At 37.4% G+C, this 18,015-nt stretch overlaps 1 protein-coding gene across 1 annotated transcript in view; it reads left to right on the forward strand.

Annotated features, from left to right (window-relative positions):
- LOC102383157 (contactin-associated protein-like 4) overlaps positions 1-14,683 on the forward strand; it is an 80,446-nt gene extending 65,763 nt beyond the window's left edge. Inside the window, exons 11-13 of the mRNA XM_025191763.1 lie at positions 5,080-5,298; positions 5,627-5,698; positions 10,039-14,683. Coding sequence (XP_025047548.1) covers positions 5,080-5,298; positions 5,627-5,698; positions 10,039-10,232 — 485 coding nt within the window. The 3' untranslated portion in view covers positions 10,233-14,683. The remainder of the gene's footprint in view (positions 1-5,079; positions 5,299-5,626; positions 5,699-10,038) is intronic.
- The last annotated feature ends 3,332 nt before the right edge of the window (positions 14,684-18,015 follow it).

The following is an 18,015-nucleotide window of genomic DNA, read 5'->3' on the forward strand; positions in this document are numbered from 1 at the left end:
AAGAATAGGGCTCTAGATTTCTGTTTTAGTTGTTGTAGGAATAAACTAAAGAAATCCTGGGTTCAAAGAAATGATTATCCTAGGAAAGGTTTTTCAGTAAAACTTTCCTCACAGGAACTACATTATCATTAATAAATAATACATATCAACCCTCTTACTTTTCAGTTCAACTACAATAATTGGGTTACGTACGCCACCCACTCTGCAGTCTTCAGGAACAAAACAATTTTGTATTATTGATGATTTCACCAGTGCCTTATGTCAGTTTGGGTAGAAAGTGATCTTTATAGATTTGTACTGATGGTCTGTATATTCTATGGGGTTTTTTGGTTTGAAAATTGCAAAGTGTGAATGGAAACTGCTACAGGCATTTGTCTAGATTTATTGTTGATAGAAGCAAGTATAACTCCATTGAAGTCGATGGAAATTTACCCATTCACATCCATGGAACATTTGACCCATAATGACTGCTGACTTTGTGGGTGATGTTTTAATCTGAGAGTATAAAAGATGAATTTGCAAAAGTGGTCAGACAGTCACCCTACCCATGAAACCAATGTATAAATGCAAGACTTTCTGCAGATGCATTTTGACTGCTCTATTTGTGCCTCTGTATAAGTACTGAGCTTTTAATGTAAAAAATGAACACAGTGTTTGTGTTTGATAGATAAGAACTTTTGCTAAGTGTAATGAATGTAAAACTCGAAACAGACTGGAAAAGCATAAAATGATTCAAGATAAAATTATATTTTATAAAAATTTGAAGAATTTGAACCTTTGATTATCATCATCATTGTAAGAGAGGGGTCAAACAGAAGTCTTGATTGCACAAAGTCTTTTTTTTTTAAGTGGTCCATTATGAGTTGTGTGTCTGATAACCTTCAGCACTCCTTCACAGAGGACAGATGGATGAGGCAGAGTTCAGAAAAGATTTTTTTTTTCTTGAAGGAGGCAGTGTAGGTGGGATAATTTTGTCTTTATTTTCTGAATAATCTCAAAATATGCTCGGCAAGTGAGCAGAAATACTGGTAGAAAAACACCCACTTTAGATTGCAAATCTACAATGTACCACACAATAAACTCCTAATAAACAACATAATTTTTTTTAAATGCTGCCATGGCCCCAAATGATCAGGAAAGTCTAGATTTGAAATATGTTATTCTTTTCAGGAGAGTAAATGAATGGACTATGCACAAAGCATTATAAAAATCTTACTGTTTTCTATTTATAAAAGTACAATGACTGCCAAAGTCCTTGAACAGGGAATTAATTTTAATGGCAATAGCCATATAGTTCAAGCTTTCCATCCTACTCAAGGTTACAAAAAGAAAGGTTTTCTTTCATGTATTTCTTTAGACTCTCTCTTTGTCCCCTCTCCAGCTTAAAGAGCTTCTTTGCACCATACATCTCTGTTTGCCCAGCTCCTTTTATAAAGGTCCTTTTCTACCTTCCAGTTATAGGGTACTGAAATCATCATTGTGACAAGTGTTCTGAAAGTACTTATCCTGACCTACCTAATTATATGATTGGGCCCAATGTATTTCACAGGCCAAATTCGGTTATTTTGATGTACTTCTTTGTTATAAGCCATTTCTGTCTGTGCAGAACTTCTATGAGGATGCATCAAAGTGAGAAGGCCACAAAAAATGTAAAGGGGGGGATTTAAATCACAGTGGTGTTCAGGATCACTATAGGAAAATTTAACCCTGACGGAAATACATTAGTCTATGGTGGCAACACTGAAGGATGATGCCCACTTTCACATCACAGTAAAAAAAGTTGAATTTAATTGAGGGAGGATCAGTGCTGGAGCTGAGCCAGAGACCACTACACTAGAACAAATACAGCCAAGAAAATGGTAATGAATGAGAGAAAATCAACAGTTAGGCACAAAGCTGAGATGGTCAACATCAGCATGGGGTCAATATATGCTGTCCTCAACAAAGGCACTGAGTGCCTGCAAAATGGGCGACCAGAATATTGAATGGTAATCAGAATAGAGAGAGGCTTGTCACTTCCAGGGACTTTTTGGGGCAATGTCAAGCAAAGCCATAAAAACTTATGAACAGTTTTGTAATTCAGGATTAGATATGGGTTCCCCACTTTGATTCTAAGTGAATCAAATCCTGCAGTTTCCACTTCTCAAAGAACTAAAAAGTATGACTTCAATCTGTAAAGTTATCACTATGGTTCTTTGCAAGACTGAAGGAATAAATGTGACTGACCTGTCTACCAAGAGGCCAGAACATCCATGAAGAGTATTTTATTATGTCAAGCCATCAAAAACAAGTTAAGGAGTTCTGCTTTATACATCAATCCGCACATCCCAGGTTCCAATGACTGAACAACAGTGGCTTGGAATCACTTATCTGTCTTATTCTTCAATCTGACTCTCTCAAACTTTTACCTGTTCCTCAAATTGAAGGGAGGCCTTGATAAGAAGAGTGTCAGTTATGATAATGAGGTGATTGCAGGAATCAAGGAGTTTCTGGATGTTCAGGACAAACAGTTCTCTGGGTGTGCTCTGACAGGTTACCTTTACATTATTTTAAATGTGTGGAATATTATGCCAGCATAAAGTTAGGACTAATTCAGAGAAGTCACTGGCAAAAGCTAAGTGCTGTCTCAGACCTGCAATACTATTATGTGTCACTACAGGGCCTGGCAAGGAGGGGCCTGGGCAAGAGCCAGGACTTGTGGGGTGGGAAAGGATGGTAGAGGTGTATGGCATGAAGGTTAGCATTCTTCCGGGAAAGAGCTGTGGCTTCTTTTATTCCCCAGCCCACTAGACCTGTGAGTCAGAGGGAAAAAAGTCTTGAAAAAAATTGTTTGAAGTGAAGTGAATGGGAAGGGGGTAGAAGAAAAGAGAAGGGAGTGAAAATAAGAATAATTAAAAAAAAAAAGAAAAGAAAAGGTGGAATATGTTTCACTAAATTGGGATTGGGATAGAGTTGTGGGGAGGGTTGGGTTAATACTTATGCTAGGGCCGAAGTGAGACCCAGCAGACTTTCTGCGTGCCTGCCATATCAGGGAGGAGCTGAGACCCATCTGAGAATGCTCGACCATTCTGTGGCTCATTCTTTTCATGGAAGTAGGTGGTAGGATTGCTGTTGCTGTTTGCATAGGGGTACTACACTAACCAGCAAACTGGGGAGCTGCACCTGGGTGCTCCAAGTGGTTGGGGTATGCTGGGGTTGCACCCGTTGTGGCAGAATGGGGTGTTATCTTGGGACCAGCATCACCCAGCTGGATGGTAGAGTTCAGGAGAGTTGAAAGTTTGCCCACAGATCAAGAGAGCGGGAAGGGATAGGAATGACACACCCTGGGATATAAGAGAAATGAAAATAGACGTTTTTATCTTCCTGGAGCAACTGAAAAATACCCTAGAATGACTTGGCAAAACAGATCAAAGATAACCCTCACTTGAAGTGGCATAACTTTAAAATACTTAGAGGCCATTTAGAATGTATTAACACTCTTTAATGGGTGTATATTTCTGCTTTAAATGTCTTTATGCCAGTTTAAAGGTAACCTGAGACACTTATAGTCAAGTTGCAGTTGTACTGGACCAAGTGCACTGGTGTTAAAAGGAGCTGTTTTGAAATGTTAACAGTTGAATGCAAATGTTTTTTATTTGTCAGGCTAGAAATTTTCTGCATGTCCCTCATAAATCATTAAAGACCAGAGTAATAAGGAAACCCAAACAATTCCATTATTTTTAATAACTCATGGCATCCCGCTTTCCCAATCATTTATAGTACCAACAATTCAGCTTCAAACATTAGGAATAGTGAGAACACTAATGCTGACCAGCTATTAGCTTTCTAACCAGCACTATCCTGTTTAACTGAGTCACCCTGTCAGAGATAGTTAATTTTATCCCCAGACCAGAGTGTGTGACATAAAGATAAAAGAGATGGTTAAAACTCCCTGTGCTTTATATAGTCTATCTACTTAGGTCATCAGAGTCCTGCTGATAACCAGTAATTGCTTTAATATTTTTCTTTGGATTAAGCAGAAAGAGTCTGATAAAGATGCTTGGTTGTTGTTTGTTTCAGATCATTTTTGTTTCTTTGGGAGTTGTTTTTTTTTTAACATACATTTCACAAAATGCTAGCCCAATTTTCATTTCACAGGACAAGGTGAGCTTTCCATCTCATTATACAATGAATAGTGATAAACTAGAATATACATTTTAACAATTGCTAGCAAAGATCACAGGCTGTTTTCTGTGCTATAGCTTAAGGATGCATTGTGTAAAGTGGGGAATATAACAGTATGAGATGGCATTTATCCTTATTATGGGTGAAGCTCAAATTTATTTTCTGTATACATAACTCTTGAGCAATTAATATTGGCTGTTACCTGCAGGTTGTTGATTTACTGTGTCAGCACAAGTGCACTATATGCACCTACCAAAGTAGAATGTAGGGCAAATACAAAGCTTTGATAGGGTACATATTCTTACCAAGAAACCCCAAGAGAAGATACCTTCTTGCTAAAGGAGCAAGTATTGGCATCATGCACACAGCCTAGACTCATTTGGAGAACCACTCATTTTTCGTCTACCATAGGATTCGTATGACTTTCCAAGAACTGAGGTCTGAGGAGATATTTTTTGTTGTATTTTGGCAGAACTACTGATGACAAAGGGGAGTGGATTTATGAACCTGTAGAAAAAAATCTAATCCACTAATGTGCCTATTTTTGAGTGGATGCCTAATAAAATATGTATTTTTCATTATTTTCATCCTTATCTATTTACAGAATAAAAAAGGGATACATTTTAATGTAAATCTTTTAGTTGCATTTGAATTGCTTTGGTTTGGAACTTTCCATAGTAAGTTAAAAGTATGTCCCTCAGCAGACTAGCAACTGTCATCCATAAAAAAATGTTGAATATATTTGACTCTTTCCATTAAAGGCAGACAAAAAAAGGAATTCAGTGAATCTACATATGTTGCTGTAGCTCAAATATACTCAGAGGAATGCAGGTTAATTATTCAATTATTCTTCTGTCACTTTATTCTGTACATTTGCACTATGATTAATTGTGTTCTGTTTCTTTTGATTAACAGAAAATAGTGATGTAGATGAGGAGACTATGAAGGCAAACTCTCAGGGGTTTATTGGATGTCTCTCTTCAGTGCAGTTCAACCACATTGCTCCTTTGAAGGCTGCATTGCACCATAGCAGCTCAGCCCCAGTCAGTGTAAAGGGACGCTTCACTGAATCCAACTGTGGTACTTTAACTGCAGCTGACTCAACATCAAGTGAAACAACCCATTCATTTGCAGGTAGCATATGGCTATTGCTTGTTCTACTCTCTGAAACAAAATACAAGTACAGTGTTCAGAACTTCAATCACTACTATCTTTTTCACATGGGGTACTTGGCAGGGGTAGTTTGGAAAAAAAAATTTCTTCTGTTTCCTTTTCCTTTCTATTTTTCTAGCCTTTATCTTTTCTCTAAATGTTTTAACTTTCCTGTTCGCTTCCATATAATGTGATTTATAACATTAATTTTTAGAGCCTCATAGATCTTCGCTAACTTCACAGTTCCATATTGCATGTGAAGTATTATCTTAAGAACCCTTCTGTGTCATTTTCTTTTTTTCTGCTGCAGATCATTCTGGACCAATAGATGAGGGAGAGCCCTTAGCTAATGCAATCAGAAGTGACTCTGCAATTATTGGAGGTAATAGGGACTATAAAAGCTTCACTGGAATCATTTTTAAATAACTTTGAATCTTTCACTGATCAAGTGAAGTCCGTGGGAGTTTTGTGTGCACAAGACAAATTGTATAAGGGCCCTGTATAACTATAAATGTTAAACACTGAGTGAAAACATAGAAGTGGCATTTTAAAATACTATCACTAGCACTCATGTTCTAATTATATGGTGAGAGCTTGTGTAAGTGCTGAAATATTCTACACACAATTTTAAGATGAGTTTGCCATGCTCCTTAATATAGGTATATACAATATGGAAATAAACCAGTTGGGTGCCTTAGGGCAGATAGCATATATTCAAGGAAAAGGAATTTTATAGTTCTCTGGCTATACCAATTATTCACTTTTGCCAGCAGTGCATGTCCAAAGGGAGGAAACCCTTTTGTTAAATATATCTCAGCTTTTGGCTTGCCTTTATTCCTGACAAAACGGGTATTAGCTTTGCTTGATTGAGGGTGCGTCTCCACATGCTATTAATACGTAGCAATAAACTCTGACACATATGGCAGTGGGGGAGGTTAGCCTGCCAGCCTGAGACTGCTCCCCCCAGATCAACATGCTGCAAAGTGGCTGGCTGGGGCATGAGGTTGCTCTGTGTGGAGCTTGCTGCACTGAAGCACCCTTGTGCCTCAGCCAGCCCCATCAGCATCTACATGTGCACTGCTGTGATGTAAAAAAAATTGCTGGTCAATCTAGATGATTCAATTAGAAAGGAATATGATCTTCCTGAAATAGCACTTTTCAACATTTTTATTAGATAGATGATGGCAGAATTATACATAATTCCATTTATCTAAAACTAAAATGGCACTTACTTATACAGTATATTACCCAAAAAAATATTCATTGTGAGGACTAAGGGAAGTTGCGTGGTTAAGGAATACAATTGGGTATTAGGAAATCGTTACTCTGTTCCTCTGGCTTTTCCGGATCTCCCAGATATCTTCTGAGCTGAAGGCCTTCTCAATAGTTGCTAAGAAGCCTACCAATTTTATCTCTTCTCTTTACTCCATATGTCAATTAAATCTAAGCAATGAAAGATTAGGGACACAGAACTCACTGGAGAATTTCAGTTTCCATAACTGATTTGGAAACAAGTATATGTCTGTGACAGTTCATGATTTTTCTTTAAAGTGTTATCCTGTGAAGCACTATCCCATGAGAGTTTTCTGATGGTATTTGTTTCCCTTGGGAGGAGATGTAGAGAATGAACTTCCTCTTCACTCCTGAAAATGGATTTTCTTCTGTGTATTTCACTCACTGGTTCAATTTCCATTAGTCATTTCAACAGAAATAAGAATGGTTTTTCCTTCAGTCCTCTGGTTAAATTCAGAATAGATTTCTTTTGTAAGGACATTAAGAACCTGAACAGACAAATGACAAAAGTAAAAAAAATCTAGGGGAACAAAACTGTGAAAGCTTCCTACTAAGGATACAAATATTTAGAAGAACAGTTTGTGAAAAGATTGTTGTGCTAGGACTAGAACCCACAGCAGGAGCGGGCAATTATTTGGGCCCACAGGCCATATAAGCAGTTTTGGGGAGCTGCTGCAGGCCAGTTCAGCACTCCCCCCGCCCCACTGCAATAACCCTGCAGCAGCTTTCTGCCACCACTACTGCACCCAACAGCGGCTGAGCGCATGGCCCTTGCCTCGGCCACGGCCACGACCCACCCCGGACTTGCCTTGGCCACAGCAGACTAGCTCTGGACCAGCTGGGACTTGTGCCTATAGATCTGATTCTGAGCTGCCCTGCAGTTGCTCTGGACCTGACTACTCATGATGTGCAGCACCAGTAGCAGTAATGGCTGGGCAGAAGTTGCTGCTGGGCATGGGAGAAAAACAACATCCTCCCTCTCACCACTGCTGGGCCCTTCTTGCTGTGGATGCATGGAGCCCATGCCCAGGCTGCCCTGCAGCTCCTCTCTGCTGTCACCACTGCCCCACTGTGTGGCATGGAGGCAGCAGTGGTGACAGCAGTGTTTGAGAAGCCACAGGGCAGCCCAGATGCAGGCTCTGGGCAGCCTCAGATGTAACTGAGACACCTACCATGGCCTGAACAAAGTCTCTCTATGGGCTGAATCTGGCCCATAGACCAGATTTTGCCCACCCCTGATCTACAGTCATCTATACACATGCTACTTAAATGATGATATCCCATAGCCAATGAGACACATGGTTAATGGTTCCGTGTCCCTCATGTCATTATTCTAGAATCACTGCAGAAACAGATTTAAAAGGTTTAAACCTGGCCTGCAAAAATGCCAATGATCACATTTACAATTTTAAGGCAACTTTTGGAATACCTTCTGTTAGAACTGGGATATGCAGGATATTAATGGTTTTTTACCACTGTGGTTAATAACCTGGAGCTACAAAGTTGAATTATTATTAGAAATGCCATTGAATGAATGGATATTTTGCATATGATGAACGAATGGAAATGAGACTTTAAATTTAATGATACTGATAACAGGACCAATGAATATCAGTCAGATATGTCTCCGAGTGATTTTTAGATGAAACTCTGAAAATACAGTAGCACCTGGTGATTTTGGCATTGTTTATTTATTCATATTTATATCCTGTCCTTCATATTAGGTTCAATAAGGTCAGGATTTCACTGTTGGTTCCTGATATTGGGTTCTATTATGTGCCTGCCTCTTTGAATGTTTACTTTTCGTGTAGGAAGAATAATTATTTTATGTTCTAGATAATTTGTTTGCCATGTATTTTCTTGGTATACTAAAAACACAGGAGATATTTTATTAGCTACTACAGTTCCCTTTATTTTAAAAAGTTAACTAAACATCCCTGGATACTGTGACTAAGCACATTTAGGTTTATGTACACACAATGTTTTATGGTTTTAAGCCTATGTTTAAATATCTTGTTTAAAACAAGACCTAGTAAAAACATTAATAACATTAATAGCTACCCTTCCCAGAAAATGCTCAGAGTGGCTTGCAGCGTTAGGGTGGTGTTGCACATTCAACTTAACATTTACTAAGTGTAGTTAAAATGCAAGCAGATGCATTTTCAAGCAATTTAGCATGAATTAAGTGCCCTTGTGATGTTGCAAAGTTGTTCCCTTTCAGGCAAGGGTTATCTCCTAATACACAATGTGACATCCTCCTAATACATGCTAACTTCAATACATCACAGCATTTTAATGATTTGCAACTATTGCAAATGAAGGTGGGAAAAGGCCCTTACTTCATTCAGAGAAAAATCACACAAGGATGTTCTTGTTCTTTAATATAAAATCAGTATTTTTCAAGATGGCTGCTTGAAGGAGTTCATAACAAACTGACAAATCTTTGAAATTTTTTGAAAATAAGTATCCTATTTTGACTTAAAATATCTGTCAACATGGAACTGTCAGTATTTTCCATTTCTTGCCCAAATCAATTACAGTATCAGTACATTAATTCTTCAGTAGTAGCTTCTCTAAGCCTTTCTGTCCAATCTAGGCTTTTATACACTACCTATTGATCTAGCCTCTTATATGGCAGTTGTCACCAAGGTATCTAAGTATTTCCCAAAGTTATGAAGTACACATTAAAAGATATATGTTGCATTCCCTTTCTTTTCTATCCAGTCAGTTGGGACTGCACTATTAGTGTTTTGTTATCTTTTTCATTGTGGTGTCAATCTGTCAAGTGATTATTTCTAATTTATTTTGAAGGAGAGGAATAGCCAGTACAACCTGTGTAGCGCACACAGCCCTATATATGCAGGGAAATAATATACACTCACCTGCCCAATGAAGCACAGTACCACAAACCTAGCTTTGGAAGTGAAAGTGTCAGACATGCACCTTATTTTGGGGCCCACAGAATGTAGGTGTGTTCAGTTTTTCAACCATATCTTGAATTTCATAACAATTGTCTAATAGTACACCATAGTGCTACACTATGGCTGATGACAGGCAATAAGAAAAAAATGTTTTACCAGAAGATACAATATGTTAGTTTGACCCTGAATGCTCCACAGTGTCTGTATGGATTGTGTGCATTAAACCTCTGGTATACTCTCTTATTGAGAATTAAAGTGTTCTTAATTCAGATTATCTTAATTCACAAGTAAATTTGGGTACAGTGCAATTCTCAAGTGAATCTAGCTATCCAAATTAATCCCAAATAAGCATTTCTACAAAAAACTTTGTTGCAGTCCTCCTAATCCACTTCGAAATTTAATTTGAATTAACTTCCTAGAGCATCCTAGCATAGGCAAACCCTGACAGTCAGGTTATTGTTTGCTTAGTTTGTCTGATCACTTTCCTCTCCTCTTCTCTCCTTTCTAGGTGTGATAGCAGTTGTGATATTCATCCTGCTTTGTATTGCTGCCATAGCCACACGCATTTATAAAAAAAAAAGCATATATAAGAAAAATGAGGCAAAAGGATCAGAAAATGAGGACAGTGCCGAGTCTGCCCTGAAAAGTGAGCTCAGCATGCAAAATACAGTCAACGAAAATCAAAAGGAATACTTCTTCTGATTGGCACTTATGATTTAATTTAATATAATAATGTCACAGTCTGACTTTCTTGCTAAGCCAGGGGCTCTCAATGGACAAAAAAGCTCTTGCACTCAAAGTAAATGCAATGGATTTGAGACCTATTATACTGCATATGTTCAGTCTCAGTGATTGCTATAGGAGGCCTCTTTAAATTACATGCATTCCTTAGCTATTATACCGTAAATGCATTTTATGTAACAGTGAATTAGATATTGTAACCAATTTCATTGTTGATAGTTTCCGACTGTTCTGATGTGACCTTCTACAATTGAAGTTTAACGTGCATACTGAATATGGTTTTTAAATGGGAAAATTGTTATGAAGTGATTGGCCCCGTCCTTCTCTCTAAAATCTATAATTCAGGACTTTTATTCAAGGTAAAAAGTTGGATTACAATGTTTTGCTTTAGTCAAGAAAGTATTCTATATTTCTCAATAGTGATGCCTAGTGAATTTCTGATATCAAAAATACCCTTTCAACCAGTGTTGGCTAATGTCAACATCTACAAGTGCTCAAAACTGAACAAAACTGTTACTGTTTTTCCTATGAGGAGACCTCTGTAGTTATTATCTGATCAGTATTTAATCTGGATGTGGAGAGTGGGGTAATTTTGTCAATTTTGCCCCCTTTATTCAATTCTCCCTGATATGACTAAAGTCTTCAGCTACTGGACTGAGTTTTAAAGTTTGCAAGTCTATTGGGGCCTATGTGGAAGGGTGCACTGAGTGCACTGGTATGTTATACAATCTCTTTTTGTAATATATTTCCACGCATGGTTTAGTGGTGGCAGCAGGTTATAACCTAACACCTCTATGCATTGTTGCAGAATTATGCCTGCTCAAGTTCATGCTGTTCATTTAAAAATAAGAGCAAAATATTATTCATGTTTGGTTTATAATTAATAAGAGCAGCAAAAGTTGTGCAAGCAGATTTTGTGCGTGACTTGGCAAATATTGGAAATAAGAAATGTAACAATGCTGCTTATGTGTAATTGTTTCCATTCACTACAAAGGGTATACTCTGAAAACATAATGTGTAATCCTCCCCAAATCTCAAGCTTAATTTCCATACAGCAAAGAAAAGACATTTCTTTTTTTGATACTGGCAAGATGAGATATTTGAAAACTAGTACACTTGCTAATAAGCTAACTGCACCCATTAACAGCACCTATTTTACCGTATTTACTCAAATCTAAGATGGCTCTGGATTTCAGATGCCCCCTCCCCAATAATTAGATTCTATGTATGGAAAATGTACATATTTGCTATAATTGTCCAGGTATATAATCTAATTATTGAAAGTTAGTCTTGAATTTGTACCATACCCTCCTCCCCCCCGTAGGGAAAATAGTGGCTGGGGCGGCGGGGTGGGGGTGTCAGGCAGTCCCCTTGCCCTCTGTGCCCCTCCTCCCCAATTGTTTATTCCTGTAGCTCCTTCACCCTCCTTTCTGTCAGACACTGCTTGGGCTCTGTTCCCTCCCTGACCACATGCCTGATGCACATGGGAAGAAGGGGAAGAAGGGGCAGAAACTGCTGAAAACAAGCAGAAAGTACCTTAAAATGTAAGGGACCAAAACTTATTGACTTTGAAATAAGTATAGTTGTAGTGGTTTGCATTACTATGGGTCCCTACTTCCTCAAAAATTGATGCATTTTATCTTTTTTGCTAACTGCTGCAAGTTTCAGCAAAGTTACTCCATAAACACACTTTTGAGCAGAACTTTTGCACCTACTTACACACAAACTATTCATGATACTAAACCAAAGCCAAAATGCTCATTATTTATTACTTAGTTCATTGGGTTGGGCCTCAGCAGAGTCGACAGTGTTTCAAGCCATGGTGACTCTACAGCCCAGCACTGCTCAGTATATGTACTCCAGATACTTCCCCTCTTCTTGCAAAAGATAAATGTTCTAATTAGCCCCACAATTGTCTCTGGAACCAAGTTTTCTTGTCCTGAGTCCTGGGTCCCTCCAAAATGTATATGCAGATGATGTGCAGGGCACCTGTCACTGACTGGCCAAGAGACGGGCAACAGAGCTTCTCATCTACACAGATATTTGGTGATGTTTGCCAAACATTTAAGGCTGGTGAAGAAACAGGAATTATTGGAAATGCGGAAGAATGGCACTGCTTAGCTGTGGGAATGAAGAGGAAGTCTAAATATAATTGATGTAGTAGTTCATCATGTGCTTAAAAAGAGTTGGTGCTGATAGGGACTGATCACAATGGACATTATATCTTATTCAGGTGGACTGCACTAATCTAGTCTTGTGGTAGGTTCTCATCTATATATTTGCTCAATATGGGCCATATGTTTTACAGATACGCTCAGTTTCATCTGCGTTGAATCAGCTTCATAGCTGGTTGCCATTACTGAGCATATTTTGCTTCTGGCATCAGTTTAGTGATAGACAGTGCATTTGATGATAATTTTTGTATGCAAACATAAAAAGGGGATTTTTTTTCTGTGCTGATTGGAGGGAAATCCTCATTTTACATTTGAGTAAATATGGTACTTCTTATTGGGTAAATACTGCTTAACTGTAAATTACTGTTTGAGCCAAATATACAATCACTAGTGTAGAAGTTTGAAAGTGTGGCCTTCAAGACTGAGTCATAATTTTACACACACAAATTGTTAGACGTTCTTTTTCGAGAATAAAACTTTCTGTCCCTCGAGTTTGATTTTAAGCAAGCAAATAGCATTTATGTTTGTTGTTTTGAAACTCAGAAACTAGAGTTCCAAAAGCAGTCAGAGCTGCCCTAACTTTTCTCCTGTTAAAGCCAATGCTAATTGATTTAGTGGGGATAGAGTTAGAGCAGCACTGAACACTTTTTCAACTCTCTCCCCAGTTGCCCACATACAAAAATCTTGGGTAATATGGGCAAGGTTTTGCATGTCCACAGTTGCTTTAAAAAACTGTGGATATGCAAATGTAGAGATCAAATTAAAGCCTTTTTAAAAATGTGGCCTTTTAAAAGTTGGTTTTCCTTCTTAAATTATTGCCTTTTATTTTTAGAATTTAATAGTCTCTTTTCTACTTCTTGTTGTAAAATGCTTGTTCATTTCTAAGGGACAAATTCCTTCTTTTTTGGTAACACTGGATCCTCTCCGATCATGCAGCCTTCAAGCTGAGGCAGACAGTCCCACACTGTTCCTCTCCTTTTGCAGGGCTGAGTTTCTCCCATATTTCTCGGTTCATAATTATTAAGCATAATTTGATGGCAGTGATAACTAGTCTAGTTTTAATGCTTCCCCTTTGCTAGCCCCACCTCTTCTGGCTACCCTTAAATCCCTTTTAAAATAGATTCCCTCTACCTCTCTCCTCCTTTTACAGGCCTACTCCAAAATGTATGGAATGGGGATGCTTCCATTTGGAGTTCAGATGAGGCCCTTTCTCATTCATGAACCTGCCCTTCCTTATCGCTTTAGTGTGCTCTTATGGTTTGCTTCTGTCCATCTATATGCATTTTCTGTATCAAGGAGACAGTTGGTGTAGGAGCCACATTAGTCTATATAAACATTTATCAATCAGAGGTGCATTAGTAATCCTATGGAGCAGGACTAGACTGGGATGCTTAATGCTTAGTTAGCATGCTGCCACCACAATGGCTTATTAGATTCAATTCTAAAAGACACAGTATGCCATATGGGCACTTCCCACATACTAATCAAGTTGGAACTGGGAATCCAAAGTGTAACCACACCAGGACAAGTTGGAAATATGCAAATTTAACTTTCCAGTTTCATGTTGTTTCTTCTTCCATTTATTTGTGTTAATTCTGGTTTTGTGTGTCTAAATGCAGAGAAAAGTTTCTTTCACTATATTCTATCAAAAAAATGATTTCCTTTCGCTATTCTTTGAAGTCTATTTTTTTTTAAGTATTAGGTAGGCAATAGCTCAGTAAAAGACCCGATTTCTCTTTATAATTAAAAAAGGAAAGAATAAATGTCTGTATGAATGATACACTATTTCTCTCAAAGAAAAATGTTCTAGCATTTTATTGTGTGAAGGATTCTAGAGAAAAAGAGAGATGAGTTTTGTTGAATGCACATTTGTAATGCGACATACAACAATGGCGTTTCTTAGAGGGAACAAATGCCCATTTTCATCCATTGAAAATGTAATAATAAATTCAGCATATTGAGTCCACAATATGCAGGTTCAAAATCAGTGAAGCAGCATTATCCACTATTTCCTGCATTCTTATAGGTACAACAAAATGGTGGCACCAAAGTGCACTGAAACATCATACACCATTATACTGTCCCTTCTTATTATAGTATGTGACTTTTCACCTCTCTGTTAATAAACAAACAATTTTTAAACTAAAGTGAGGAAAATATTTTTAAAAAATTTGTATAAAAGTTTAAAACTGAGGACAATATACTGATTCATTTTTTTTAAACAGTAAAAATGTAGAAGTGCACATAATATACTGGTGAGTGTGTTTATTTATAAAATTGTTGTGGATCTTAGAGCTAGTATAGTCTATCTCCTGTACACTGACAGAATTTTCATGGTAAATATATTCTTCTTCAAGCTGATTAGAAAATCAATAGTAGCCTGAAACATGGCTAAATTCTTAGCACACTGTGTGACTTAAGGTGGCATAGGGGCTGCCATAATTTATACATCTTCTATTTAATCAACTTTTGTACAGTGGTGATTATGTTCCTTTTGTCTTTGAACTGTTTTGTTGGTGCATTGTCCAAGAAAATGTGTAACACACTAAACATGATGGAAAGTAACATACAAGTAATTAACATAAAATGCTAGGTCCCCATTTTGTCAGAGCTAGCATTTGATAATTAACATTGATACAAATATTTTTGGGATGTGGCATACAGGAAAAGATCAATGAGTGACTTTTACAAAATGCCCTTTTGAAAGAAAATGAATTAATTTGCAAAATCATCTTTAAAGTTCACATTTATATTGTCAGTTCAACATTGCAGAGCCATGCAGTCCCACCTAGAAAAGGTAAACTTTTGTCTGTAACATAAAAAAATATGTTTGTGAAGTCAGAAAGCACATCATACTGAAAAAAATGATGTGCCCTCCTCTCTGGGGTGCAGTAGCAAAGTATGCCAAAACGCCATGTAATTGAAGTGTTCAGGATTTTATTAATCAGGCCCTAATTCTGCAGCCCAAAGCACAAGTGGATCCCTGGTGCTTCTGATTTATTAATGAGATTGAGCATTATTAAGCAAAACAAAGCAAAAAGCTTAGTGCAGACATTAGTATTAAATAAAAGGATAAAATGGTATGAAAGCACTTCAGTCCTTTCAGTGTTTTTATTAAACACATTGAAAACACCTGGCTCAAGAAAAAAAAAAAGAAACTTCATTAAGTCCTTCATTTGCCCATGGAAAGTTTCCTCTTTTTCTTTCTTATCATTTTTATGTTGTTCCTGGGCAGGTACTAAATGCATCATAATCAGCACTACTGCACAGTAGCACTGGTGCATGTCTTTTATGCGACACTAATGTGTAGTCGACTAATTCTACTGTGCATTAGCACATAGCATAATTTTTGACATGACACACTAATGAGCAGTAGAATTAGTCTACTTTGCTTCTAGCATCTTGTGTAGATGCACTCACTAACCTGAATGGTAGTGCTCAAGGTACTAGGCTGAGAGCACAAGTGACCAGAACAAGCACTGCATGAATATATATTATGCAAGCTTTTCTCTATTTGCTTCAGTCCTGCTTCTGAAGGACTGCTGGGATTCCCGAGAATGGGGTCAGCTGGTGCCATAGATGCAAATATTTGGATGGATATGGATATCTTTCCATGGGACACTGAAGTGAAAACATAACCTCATTTCATGTAAGCTTCTATCTTCAACCTTTGGTCACATTCTACCCCAAATTACCCTTTTCAAACACATTAGGTTAAAATGGCCTTGAACTGGGAATAACCAATGAAAGAATCTGACTTATTAACCCTACTCATCTGAACAGCATTAAACCTATAGCTTAGATGTGAACAACACCATACATGTATGGTTCTTTGGGTAGATGCAATATCTTTTATTAGACCAACTAAAATAGTTGGGGAAAAGTTTTTTGCAAGCTTTCAGGCACAAACTCCCTTCTTCTGGCACTGGGAGACTCTGCTGCTGTTATGAGTTCTCTAGGGTAGACCTCATAACAGCAGCAGTCTCCCAATGCCTGAAGAAGGGTGTTTGTGCTCAAAAGCTTGCAAAGGCAAAAGGTTGGATTTTGTGAGAGTTGGATAAGATGACAAATTATTACATCGACAGTGTGAGATAAAGCCATTGATATACTAGTGCCTAATGCTGGCTGTAATTTTACCATCAGATACAACATCTGCTTGGAGTCCTCTAACAATTTTGGTATGATACTTACTGAGGAAAACAAAAGTTTACTGTTTATATATATACAGTAAACAAAAGTTTACTCTGTGTGTGTGTGTGTGTGTATATATATATATATATCTGTTTGAGGTATATGTATATAATTTGAGATTTCCATCACAACACGTCATTGAGCAGGGACGGAGCGGAGGGGGATTTTCTTTGTTTTAAAACACAAGAGCATCCTTCAAAACCTTTCTTTGGCCAGTAGTAATTTAACTACAAAGAATCTAACACAAAATATACTTGATCAAGAAAAAATGTGAACATGAACCATTTCACCATAGTTCATGAATTGGCAGGTACCTGTTTACAAGTGCCATAAGCAGTTAACAGGATTTCAGCATATATGAATGAAGAAATGTGTTTGATTTGATCCCTCAATCAGGAGCCCAGGATTTCTAATCTCACCTTTTACATCATATCTCTCTGTGGCCTTGAGAAAACTATTAACCTTTCTGCTCCATCTGTACAACAGAAAACCATTGGTTTTGTGTGGTTTGATTAGTGTTTTTCAAGTATTTTGAAGTTATTATTAAATATTATAATGAAACACAGCAGCCTTTTTATTATGGCACAATATTATTATGAATAAATACATTAATAATCATATCTATTTTAGCTCATGTGCTTCAGGAACTTGTCCCCTTCCTTTTAAATGAAAGAATTAGCATATTTCTCTCCTATTGTGTGTAAAGGCAGCTTGACATACAAAAAAGAAAAGAAAAATAGACTTTACCCCATTATTTATGGTGCAGTTTTGCTCACATAAAAAGTTTTAACAGGACTTAGTGCCCAGCATATTCATCTAATACATGGGCTGTAGCTGATCAAATAGGATAAATGTTAGATAGATATTTGCAAAATGGAACACAAATTGCTTTACAACAAAATATCTACCAGCAGCTGAAATATACAATTTCAGTTAGCCAAGGATGAGCATAAATAAATAAAACAATAATTGTTTCACTAAGCCTCTGGGCCATATAATCTGTCCGTGGCATTCCCAGGTTCTCATAGATTGTCAGTTCCCTCAGCTGTTAACCCAATTTCCCTGTCATAATTTTGGCTGCTTTCTGCTTTTCTCCTACCACAAAGGCTGTTAATGCTACCCCAAAACTTTCACCACTGGGTGCTCAAAATAAATAAGCATTACTATAAAATAAGCCTATACATCTATTCTACATAGAAATATTCTATACCTCTATGAACTATATACCTTACACACATCCTACATTAAGTGGTATCAATTAACTCTTTGTTAACTAAATATAAAAGTATTAGGATATTTTTTGCAGCAAAATTAATATCATTTGTTACCTTCTGCATGGTAAGTTGATCGTGACTGTATGTTAAAACTATGCTCTGAAA

This window comes from Alligator sinensis, unplaced genomic scaffold (genome assembly GCF_000455745.1).
Source record: "Alligator sinensis unplaced genomic scaffold, ASM45574v1 scaffold793_1, whole genome shotgun sequence".
Lineage (NCBI taxonomy): Eukaryota > Metazoa > Chordata > Crocodylia > Alligatoridae > Alligator > Alligator sinensis.